The sequence below is a fragment of the Paroedura picta genome, chromosome 2 (genome assembly GCF_049243985.1).
Source record: "Paroedura picta isolate Pp20150507F chromosome 2, Ppicta_v3.0, whole genome shotgun sequence".
Taxonomy (NCBI): Eukaryota; Metazoa; Chordata; class Lepidosauria; order Squamata; family Gekkonidae; genus Paroedura; species Paroedura picta.
The window spans coordinates 173022488-173034594 of record NC_135370.1 but is presented as its reverse complement, the minus strand read 5'-3'; the positions used below and the strand labels follow the sequence as shown (position 1 = coordinate 173034594).

Below are 12107 nucleotides of genomic sequence, written 5' to 3'. Positions count from 1 at the left end.
GTCTATCTAGAGCAGCGCAAAAGAGCGAGATCGGCATGGTGGGGCAAGAGGCAGAACTGAACTGAGAAACCCCGGGGAAAAAAACGATTTCTATACAATCCTGAACAATGGATCTTCACGCCATGGGTCAGTTTCGGTTTTATTTCTCTGAAAGAACACTGGCATAATTTCATGGTTGGGGGCAACCACAACATGAGGAACTGTATTAAAGGGTTGTGACGGTAGGAAACTACTAAGCGGATATTTTAACCACTCCACTGTCCTGGATCTCAGTGAAAAGATCTCTTGGGGATCCTCCCAGCCCCCCCCTCTCTCGGCCTCTAGAGAGAGCTTGGTGTAGTGGTTAGGAGTGTGGACTTCTAAGCTGACAAGCTGGGTTTGATTCTGCGCTCCCCCACATGCAGCCAGCTGGGTGACCTTGGGCTCAACACAGCACTGAGAAAGCTGTTCTGACCCAGCTGTAATATCAGGGCTCTCTCAGCCTCACCCACCCCACAGGGTGTCTGTTGTGGGGAGAGGAAAGGGAAGGCGGCTGTAAGCCGCTTTGAGCCTCCTTCGGGTAGGGAAAAGCGGCATATAAGAACCAACTCTTCTTCTTCTTCAGTAATATCAGGGCTCTCTCAGCCTCACCCACCTCACAGGGTGTCTGTTGTGGGGAGAGGAATGGGAAGGCGACTGTAAGCCGCTTTGAGCCTCCTTCAGGTAGGGAAAAGCGGCATATAAGAACCAACTCTTCTTCTTCTTCAGTAATAACAGGGCTCTCTCAGCCTCACCCACCTCACAGGGTGTCTGTTGTGGGGAGAGGAATGGGAAGGCGACTGTAAGCCGCTTTGAGCCTCCTTCAGGTAGGGAAAAGCGGCATATAAGAACCAACTCTTCTTCTTCTTCAGTAATATCAGGGCTCTCTCAGCCTCACCCACCTCACAGGGTGTCTGTTGTGGGGAGAGGAATGGGAAGGCGACTGTAAGCCGCTTTGAGCCTCCTTCAGGTAGGGAAAAGCGGCATATAAGAACCAACTCTTCTTCTTCTTCAGTAATATCAGGGCTCTCTCAGCCTCCTCCTCCTCCCCCCCCCCACCCTTTCTCATTGAGCCACTTTGGACACCTGAGTGAAATATAATAAATGTTGGTTTGCAGAACGATCTTCTCTGAACGGCTTAATTTGACTACAAAGTAACTTTTGAACCAAAGTTCGGTTTAATCATTTTGCATTCAAAGCCTGGAGCCAATTATAAATATTTTACGCTTAATATGAGCATCAGGAATTCCAGCGGGATTTATGACTCACTGTATTTTTCTGGCCTTCTTCGATTGAACTGCCTTTTGATGTAGACCTTTTCCCCGTTTGTGCTCTAGCTCTGCTGGTCGCGGCCAGGATGCACGATTTCCGGCGCACTGTTAAAGAAGTCATCCGGGTGGTTAAAGTTGGCGAGTCTACATTGAGGAAAAGGTAGGTCATGTTGCAGGTCTCTGTCTCTTTCTCTGTCTCTGTCTCTCTCTGTCTCTGTCTCTGTCTCTGTCTCTCTCTCTCTGTCTCTGTCTCTGTCTCTCTCTGTCTCTGTCTCTCTCTCTCTCTGTTTCTCTCTCTCTCTCTCTGTCTCTCTCTCTCTCTGTCTCCTTTGCCCCAGCTTATGATTCAGAGCAATGCAATGGTTTGGCAGGTTCTCCTGTGTTAATGATCTTTTCCTCTTTCTAGAAAAGGATCATTTGCAAGTCAGGTCTTGGTGTTTTTTGCATAATGGAAGGTGGGAATGAATGATGGCTAATGTCAGGGCTGGGAGCCGCTCCAAACAAATCTGGAATGGGGAAAAGATTGAGTCTGGTAGCACCGTGAAGCCCAGAATTCCAACAAATCAACAAAGTGAACTTTGGCTCACAAAACCATCTCCTCCTCCTCCTCCTCCTTCTTCGCCTCCTCCTCCTCTTCTTCGAGTCATGGCTGATTCAGAGTGATACCAGGGAAAAAGAACTTAGCTCCCAAAAGAAATGAATCAAGGAACCAAAAATGTTAAAAGATTACGAACGTGAGGCCTAGAGCATTATGACTGTAAATTCTACTGTGTCCTTTTCATTCTTTGACTCACGTTTTATGTATGCTTTAATTTTATTTGCCTGTGCTGAAGAAGGTGGTAGCGCTGAAACACACCTGTTCTAGCCCTGGAGTCCTCACTTTGATATCTGTTTAATTGATTTTACACGTGAGGCTATCATCCAATCATCCAGGCCTTAGGTATAGTGGCAAGCTGGGCTTGATTCCCCGCTTCTCCATATGCAGCCAGCTGGGTGACCTTGGGCTTATGAAAGCCTGATAGACCTGTTCTCACAGAACAGTCCTGATAGAAGCGAGGTATAAAACCCAACTCTTTTTTTTTCATCTTCTTTCTTGTCCTCTTCTTCATCTTCTTTCTCGTCCTCGTCGTCCTCGTCCTCGTCCTCCACCTCCTCCTCTTCTTCTTCTTCTTCTTCTTCTTCTTCTTCTTCTTCTTCGTAAATAAATACATGTAGTTTCTGTGAAGGTTCATAGAATCATAGAATCATAGAGTTGGAAGGGGCCATACAGGCCATCTAGTCCAACCCCCTGCTCAACGCAGGATCAGCCAAGAGCATCCTAAAGCATCCAAGAAAAGTGTGTATCCAACCTTTGCTTGAAGACTGCCAGTGAGGGGGAGCTCACCACCTCCTTAGGCAGCCTATTCCACTGCTCAAGGGGATATCAGGTGACAATGGATGAGCAATAGGGTTGTGAGTGTCCTGCGTAGTGCAGGGGGTTGGACTAGATGACCCATGAGGTCCCTTCCAACTCTATGATTCTATGATTCTAGTAGTAAAAGTTTCTTGCATTAGCCATTATTCTCATTATATGTCGGATTTTTTTGTAAAACGCTGACAACACCAGGCCACATGGTCATATACTTGTAACTTTCTGGTTCCTTGATTGATGGTGATCCTCATAGGGTTTCCCAGGCTACAGTCAGACAGAGGTGGTTTGCCCTTCCCTGTCTCTGGACTTCCTTGGTGGTCTCTCAACCTGCTTAGCTCCTTAGGAGGTCAGGCCAACTTCAGCCATCCAGGCTTTAAGCAAGAGATGTCCAGGGGTGGTTGGCCTCTGCGTAGCAACCCCGGACCTTCTTAGTGGTCTGCCATCCGAGTGCTAACCAGGGTCGATCTTGCTTAGCTTCTGAGATCAGGCCAGATCCAGCAAGCCTGGACTGATATAGGTCAGAACCATAAAACGTTAAAGGTATAGGTATCCCCTGTGCAAGCACGGAGTCATGTCTGACCCTTGGGGTGACGCCCTCCAGGGTTTTTTTGGCAGACTCAATACGGGGTTGTTTGCCAGTGCCTTCCCCAGTCATTACCGTTTACCCCCCAGCAAGCTGGGTACTCATTTGACCGACCTCGGAAGGATGGAAGGCTGAGTCAACCTTGAGGCGGCTGCTGGGATTGAACTCCCAGCCTCATGGGCAGAGCTTCAGACTGCATGTCTGCTGCCTTACCACTCTGTGCCACAAGAGGCTCTCATAAAACCTTATCCCCTGGAAAACTTTGTTGGTCTTCAAGGGGCTTCCAGACTGGAATTAAGTCCTGCTGCTACAGACCGGCTCCCCACCTGAAACCAGAAGTCGGAAGTCTGTTCTGCTCACGAATTCTCTGCCATTCCAGATTATGCAATAGGGAGAACGGTGAAATAAAGGCATTATAGTACATGCCGTGCTGTATGTTTGTGTGTGTGGAAAAAGGAAAGTTATGCACAATGAGATCTAAGTCAGCATGTTTTCCAGCCCAGAGCCTCCAATTGCTGGGTGTGGTGCTAAATTTGGAAAAAGGCCTCAGGGAGAGAAGGTTCTGTTTGGCTGAACTGGCAAGGGCAGAAGGCCCTGCTCCGCCAAGCTGAAAGACTCACGCTCCTCCTGCCTTGCAGGGCCCAGCAGAGCACACCCATGCTGCCTTCTTTGGCTGCAGGGCGTTGCAAGCCTCGGAATTGCCAAGTAACTCACTGGACCAAGGCCAGGCCGTGAGGATCCTGGTCACGGTGACTCCCGCATTAAGCTTTGGCGTGCCCTTCATCTTATTCTGTCCCGTGAGGTTTCTTTCCCTGCCTCTCAAGAAGCTGGCTTTATTCTTTGTCATTCCGGAAGGATGGCACCATTAAGCTGTTGCATTCCAAAGAAGCTGTGATTTGGTGGCGTAAGGATACATACACCTAGAGTGCACTTGGTGTAGTGGTTAGGAGTTTGGTGCAGTGGTTAGGAGTGCAGACTTCTAATCTGCGCTCCCCCACATGCAGCCAGCTGGGTGACCTTGGGCTCGCCACGGCACTGATAAAACTGTTCTGACCGGGCAGTGATATCAGGGCTCTCTCAGCCTCTCCTCCCTCACAGGGTGTCTGTTGTGGGGAGAGGAAAGGGAAGGCGACTGTAACCTCCTTCGGGTAGGGAAAAGTGGCATATAAGAACCAACTCTTCTTCTTCTTCGACTTGTTTGGGTCAGACATGCTCATCTTGGAATGCACTGTGGTTAAGCATTAAGGTGTCCTGACCTGAGTGTCTCAGGCCAGCGTGAGTGCATCAGCTCTCAGAAGCCAAGGAAGGTCAACCCTGGTTAGGACTTAGATGGGGGGAGACCCCCCAAGGAAGTCCAGGTTTGCGAGGTGGAGGCTGGTAATGGCAAACGGGCTCTGGATGTCTCTCGCCTGGGGAATTCCATGAGGTCTTTTTAAGTTGGATTTGGTTTGACAGCCCTTCCCAGGACAGGCCTTTAAGATGCCGCAAGAGACTTGTTTGTTTTTGTTGACAATTTTGTGATACTGCTCTTGAATGTGCCAAGCCTGTTTTTTGGATACGCATCACACCTGAACACACACACACTAGAAGCTGCCTTATTCAGAGTCAGACCACTGGCCCATGGAGGTTCATTTCACCTGCACTCACTAGAAGTGACTCTATCCCAGTGGATCTCAACCTTCCTGATGCCGCAACCCTTTAATATAGTTCCTCATGTTGTGGTGACGCCCAGCCATAAAATTATGCAACGGTTCTTTCACAGAACTTAATCCGAAACTGGCCAATGGCACGAAGATCCATTGTTCATGATTGTATATAAATTGTTTTTTTCCCCGGGGTTTCTCAGTTCAGTTCTGCCTCTTGTCCCACCATGCCGATCTCACTCTTTTCCGCCGCTCCAGACAGACGAATGCTCTATCTCGATCTACCCCACAAGGCTGTTGTGTGGATGGCAGCCCCTCAGCTAAGCTGCTTGCCTTGCCGCAACCCCTGTAAAAGGGTCGTTCAGCCCCCAAAGGGGTCCCGACCCCCTGGTTGAGAACCACTGTTCTATAGGGTCTCTGGTAGAGGTCTTTCACATCCCCTCCTACCGGATGCCTTTAACTGGAGATGCCGGGGATTGAACCTGTGACTTCCTGCATGCGAAGCGAAACCAGTGTAGGGTAATGTAGTGGTCAGAGCAAGCTTTCTGGATGAGGGTTTCGTGAACCTCTGGGGCTTCTTGATGGCCCTGGAAGGGTTTCCTGAACGGGTGAGAGAATAAACTGTCAATAATTTTAAAATTTTGTTAAACATTTATCGAGTGATATGAGCCTGTATAGTCATATTGACCCACCCCCTTCTTCCAGAATGACCAGTGATGGGCCTGGAGGGGGTGGGAAGGGGAGGGGCCCTGGGTGGGCGTGTCCACAGCTCGGCCTCCCAACCATATTCTGCACCATTGTGCCACTTCTGGGGTTTCTCAGAGCCTGAAGAATGTTTCAGGGGTTCCTCAATGGTAAAGAAGCAGGGTATAACTATTCAGACAAGCAAGAGCCAGCAGGTTGGGGTGGTTAAAGAGCAGAACACTCCAATCTGGAGAACTGGGTTTGAGCCCGCACTCCACGTACAACCTTGGGCTCCTCACAGTTCTCTTAGAGGTGTTCTCGCAGGGCTGTTCTTTTAGAGCTCTCTCAGTCCTACTTACCTTACAGGGTGGCTGTTGCGGGGAGAGGAAAGGGAAGGTGTCTGTCTGTCTGTCTGTCTGTCTGTCTGTCTGTCTGTCTGTCTGTCTGTCTGTCTATCTATCTATCTATCTATCTATCTATCTATCTATCTATCTATCTATCTATCTATCTATCTATCTATCTATCTATCTATCTATCTATCTATCTATCTTGGAATTTATATCCCGCCACTTCCAAGCGGCTCATGGTGTGTCACAATAACAAGAATAAAAACCTCAATTCCCCTCCGCCCCCCCATTAAGACCGATGATACACAACAAAACAGGGTTCTCCATCTTTGAAGATTTTTAAACAGAGGCTGGAGAGCCATCTGACGGAGAGGCTGATTCTGTGAAGGTTCAAGGGGGTGGCAGGTGACCGTGGATGAGTGAGAGGGTGGTGAGTGTCCTGCATGGTGCAGGGGGTTGGACTAGATGACCCAGGAGGTCCCTTCCATGATTCTATGATGCAGTGATAAAACATTCCCTGCCTTCCCTTTCCCGTTCTGAGATGTTCATGCCTCAGGGGAATGGAGCTTTGCCTCTGCAGGCCCGTCCCCAGGGCTCCCCACCCTTTCTGAGCCTGGGGGCACTCCTGGAATCCTGGCGCAGCGTTGTGGGCACAGCCACGAAACGGCTGCCGCAAAAATAGCTGCCCCAGGAGGCAGGGCCAGCCACAAAACAGCTGCAGCAGCTTCCTTTATTCCCCCAGTGACGATCCTCGCGCTGAGGCAGTAGTCACTGCCAGAGCAATGCTTTTAGGAATCTGCCCAAGTAACCCAAAGCCTTGCGGGGTGAGAACTCCGCTTGGCCCGGCCTGCTTTCTAAAAATACCTGGCAGGCCCCACGGGCACCAGGTTGGGGAACTCTGTTTTGTACCCTGGAAATCTCCCTGGTCTTTAAGAAGCGACTGGGCACGAACCTCGTTCTTTTACCACAGAATGACACGGTTACTCATTGAACCTCAGCCCTTACGGTTGCCTTGATGTGAGCCAGAAAGTTGGTGTGGAAGTGTCGGCTTGGGGATGGAACTTTGTGTGTTATTTTACTAATTTTTTTTTCATTTTAAGAAAACAAAAGATAGAAATATAAGAGGGATGCAAAAGAGAAAAGAGGTTACGTGTAGCAAATATTACTCAAAGATTATTATAATAGGGTATATAGATAGGGTATGAAGAAGAAGAAGAGTTGGTTTTTATACCCCGCTTTTCACTACCAGAAGGAGTCTCAAAGTGGCTTCCCATTGTCTTCCCTTCCTCTCCCCACTACAGACTGCCTGTGAGGTAGGTGCGGCTGAGAGAGCCCGGAGATTACTGAAGAAGAAGAAGAGTTGGTTCTTATATGCCGCTTTTCTCTCCCCGAAGGAGTCTCAAAGTGGCTTACGGTTGCCTTCCCTTCCTCTCCCCACAACAGACACCCTGTGAGGTGGGTGAGGCTGAGAGAGCCCTGAGATTACTGAAGACTAGTTGGTTCTTATATGCCGCTTTTCTCTCCCCGAAGGAGTCTCAAAGTGGCTTCCAATCACCTTCCCTTTCCTCTCCCCACAACAGACACCCTGTGAGGTAGGTGGGGCTGAGAGAGCTCTGAGAGAAACTGCTCTATGAGAACAGCTCTTTCAGGACTGTAGTGAGCCCAAAGTCACCTAGCTGGCTGCATATGGAGGAGCGGGGAATCAAACCTCCTCCTCTTCCACCCTCCTCCTCCTCCTAATCTTTGCAATAGTCCTTACTTCAGATATCTTGACTTATAACTAGCTTATCTTACCACTGTTTAATTAAATTTAACCATTGCTACATATTCTGTAGGGCACACCTCATCACCTCTATCAACTGTTATTTATTAACTAAGGCCATTAATATATCAAGTCCAGGAAAGAAATCCATTCTGTATCACACAATACAGAAGGAAATCTACAATTGAAAAAATCCTGAAATAACTTTGTTGATGGGTTCAGGAAATTCAGGTATCCCGTGAGGATTTCCCTGGCAACTTTCTGTCGGTTTTATTACGGAGACATTCATCTGTTTGATTTTTCAAAGCAAAACGGTTTTCTACTATGTTGCCAAATAGAAGGATACAGTTTGCGTTAGCAACGGCTTTTATGCCCTCCTGCTGCCATCGTTGGGTAGAAATCCCAAAATTAATATGAACAGACTGTGGACGGTGTTAAGGTCTCTCCATCCTCCTCTCCCCTAAATAACATCAAAGAAAAATAAATGGTCACAGAAGAGGTTTTTGGATGAGTTTTTCTGTTGCTGGTGCTTTTTCCAGCTTTGGGTTCGGAGATACCTGGAGATTTGGGGGCAGGGTCTGGGGGAGAGGGGGATTTGGGCAGCGGCCTCAGCGGGTTACAATCAGGGTTGTGCGCTTTGGCTGCTGATTCGCACAGCCCTACAATGCCGTAAAGGCCACCCTCCAAAGTGGCCCATTTTCTCCAGGGGAGATCATCTGGGAAGTGGGATCTCGCCCTAATTGCCGGTCTATTTCCCCAAGAATGCTGGATTTCCCCCTCCTCTTCTTTTGTTAAAATATTAATGGCAGCTGTGCGATCCACTTGGGAGCGATGGCTCTTTCAGAACGCAGCTTTTTATTTATGAAGAAAACCCCCCCAAGTGCTACAGGTTTCCATTTGGGATTATTCGGGACTCTCTAATAGGGGCCACTAAATTATTCTGCTTGATTCAGTCGGCTGAAAATCCTCCACGGTTAGGCTGACAGTAGAGTAGATGGTTAGCCATCTGCTGTTTAATTAATCAATTACTGTTAGATTTATATATATTTGCACGTTCGCAGAGCCTCAATATTGGAGATGCCGACAGGAAAGGAACGGCGAAATATCTCGCAGTTTCCGTCGACGGAAACGGCTCTTCCATCGCTTGGAGGAAAGGCCGTTTCTTATGCTTCGCAGTTCATATCTCGAATGCTTTGCATTTCGCAATGAAAATGCTACAGCGTTTTTTTTTTTAACATTCTTTATTGTTTCATGCTGTCGAGTCACGGACAATTTATGGCGACTCTGTGAGATTTCCAAGGCAGGAGATGTCCAGATGTGGCTTGCTGCGCCTTGGTGATCTCCCGTTAAAGCAGATGCCGGGGCTGACCCTTCTTAGCTTCTGAGATCTAATGGGATCGGACAGTCTTGGGCTGTCCCGGTCAGGGCGTAGTGGAAATGCCTTCTAAAAATAGATAAATGGGCCTTTAATGCTAAACACCCGCCCTCCCCATTACAATTTGAAGTTAACCAGTTTTAAATTTATATCAGGCGAGTAGCTGGGTTAGTCTGTAGTGCTAGAACAAAATGTGAGTCAAGTAGCACCTTATATAGACCAATGCAGTTTCCCAGAGCATAAACCACTATGGATTAAAGCCCTCTTTTGTCAGGTACATCTGAATGTGCGTCTGAATAGATGAGCTTTGACTCATGAAAGTTTGTTCCAGCCTTTCTTGACTTCTTTACCATTGAGAAACCCCTGAAACATTCCTCAAACTTTGAAGACTCCCAGAAGTGGTGCAGAATACAGTTGGGGAGCATAGCTGTGGACATACCCGCCCGGGGCCCCTCCCCTTCCCACCCCCTCCAGGCCCATCAGCGGCCATTCTCCTGGACGGTTTCAGCTGATCCTGCATTGAGCAGGGGGTGGACTAGATGGCCTGGATGGCCCCTTCCCACTCTAGGATTCTAGGAGGCTAGTTCAGCAGTGGAAGGGGCTGCCTCAGGAGGTGGGGAGCTCCCCCTCACTGGCGGTCTCCAAGCAGCGGCTGGACAGATCCTTCTCTTGGATGCTGGAGGCTGACCCTGCATTGCGCAGAGGGTGGGACTGGATGGCCCCTTCCCACTCTGGGATTCTATGGGTCTAGTTCAGCAGTGGAAGGGGCTGCCTAAAGAGGTGGGGAGCTCCCCCTCACTGGCCATCTTCAAGCAGCGGCTGGACAGATCCTTCTCCTGGATGCTTGAGGCTGATCCTGCATTGAGCAGGGGGTGGGACTAGATGGCCTGGATGGCCCCTTCCCACTCTAGGATTCTAGGAGTCTAGTTCAGCAGTGGAAGGGGCTGCCTAAGGAGGTGGGGAGCTCCCCCTCACTGGCGGTCTTCAAGCAGCGGCTGGACAGATCCTTCTCCTGGATGCTTGAGGCTGATCCTGCATTGAGCAGGGGGTGGGACTGGATGGCCTGGATGACCCCTTCCCACTCTAGGATTCTAGGAGTCTAGTTCAGCAGCGGAAGGGGCTGGCTAAGGAGATGGGGAGCTCCCCCTCACTGGCCATCTTCAAGCAGCGGCTGGACAGATCCTTCTCCTGGATGCTTGAGGCTGATCCTGCATTGAGCAGGGGGTGGGCTAGATGGCCTGGATGGCCCCTTCCCACTCTAGGATTCTAGGAGTCTAGTTCAGCAGTGGAAGGGGCTGCCTAAGGAGGTGGGGAGTTCCCCCTCACTGGCGGTCTTCAAGCAGCGGCTGGACAGATCCTTCTCCTGGATGCTTGAGGCTGATCATAGAATCATAGAATAGAATCATAGAATCATAGAGTTGGAAGGGGCCATACAGGCCATCTAGTCCAACCACCTGCTCAACGCAGGATTAGCCCTAAGCATCCTAAAGCATCCAAGAAAAGTGTGTATCCAACCTTTGCTTGAAGATTTCCAGTGAGGGGGCGCTCCCCACCTCCTTAGGCAGCCTATTCCACTGCTGAACTACTCTGACTGTGAAAAACTTTTTCCTGATATCTAGCCTATATCGTTGTACTTGAAGTTTAAACCCATTACTGCGTGTCCTTTCCTCTGCAGCCAGCAGAAACAGCATCCTGCCCTCCTCCAAGTGACAACCTTTCAAATACTTAAAGAGGGCTATCATGTCCCCTCTCAACCTCCTTTTCTCCAGGCTGAACATTCCCAAGTCCCTCAACCTATCTTCATAGGGCTTGGTCCCTTGGCCCCAGATCATCTTCGTCGCTCTCCTGCATTGAGCAGGGGGTGGGACTGGATGGCCTGGATGGCCCCTTCCCACTCTAGGATTCTAGGAGTCTAGTTCAGCAGTGGAAAGGGCTGCCTAAGGAGGTGGGGAGCTCCCCCTCACTGGTGGTCTTCAAGCAGCGGCTGGACAGATCCTTCTCCTGGATGCTTGAGGCTGATCCTGCACTGAGCAGGGGGTGGGACTGGATGGCCTGGATGACCCCTTCCCACTCTAGGATTCTAGGAGTCTAGTTCAGCAGCGGAAGGGGCTGCCTAAGGAGGTGGGGAGCTCCCCCTCACTGGCGGTCTTCAAGCAGCGGCTGGACAGATCCTTCTCCTGGATGCTTAAGGAGGGATGCACTGAGCAGGGGGTGGGACTAGATGACCTGGCTGGCCCTATGATTCAATTTCCATATGATTTGGCTAGACTATTGGCGCCCGCAGCCTTCCTGCTACTTGAGCTGATAGCAAATGTGTTGAATTGTCATGGAAGCACATTCCATCGAGTGCTTGTCTTTAACACACCCCCCCTCCCCAAACGGGTGCGTAAACTGCAAAATTCATGCTTTGAAATGTTTACCCAGGTCATGCACATCAACTAAATTGACAGTGTTATTTACTTTGACAAGGTAAATGTGACAGCTGAATTATTTTCAGGGAGCTGTAATTACAACCGTATTTATCACAAATCCATAAAACATGATCGATGGTTCTCAAATAACCCTCACATTATATTGCATTTATCGCAAGCGTATTAAAGAAAAACAACAAACGTTTTTGAGTACGTGTCCCTGTGCTTGAGATCTTTTCTCTCTCTCTCTCTTTTCAGTGGAGAAGGATATTTAGATTCTTGAGTCGTCATTAAGGAGAAGTTGGCTGAATTAATAAGCACATTCGTGTACTTGTTAAAATACATGGTCTGTCATTAGAACTAACTTTCTGTGAGATGTCCTACTCTGTTGGTCCTGAAGACGAGAACCTTTGCTGGGTCAGGCCAGCTATCTGTCTTGTTCCACCTCCATAGCGACCAATCAGTTTTATTAATTAAATGTATTATTTAATTTATTCCCTGCCCATGCTTAGATCACATTCACCGGAGCCGGCTCGTGGCGGGTTACAGACGTCCGATAAAATCCAGTTAAAATCCCCATTAAAGGTAAAGGTAAAGGTATC

General features: G+C 49.0%; 1 protein-coding gene across 2 annotated transcripts in view; it reads left to right on the top strand.

The window, feature by feature from the left end:
• The window catches only part of BRF1 (BRF1 general transcription factor IIIB subunit), a 307644-nt gene that overhangs the window by 142420 nt on the left and 153117 nt on the right, over positions 1 to 12107 (top strand). For both annotated transcript variants that reach the window (XM_077323870.1, XM_077323871.1), the window contains exon 7: positions 1356 to 1449. In XM_077323870.1, the coding sequence (XP_077179985.1) occupies positions 1356 to 1449 (94 nt within the window). The remainder of the gene's footprint in view (positions 1 to 1355; positions 1450 to 12107) is intronic.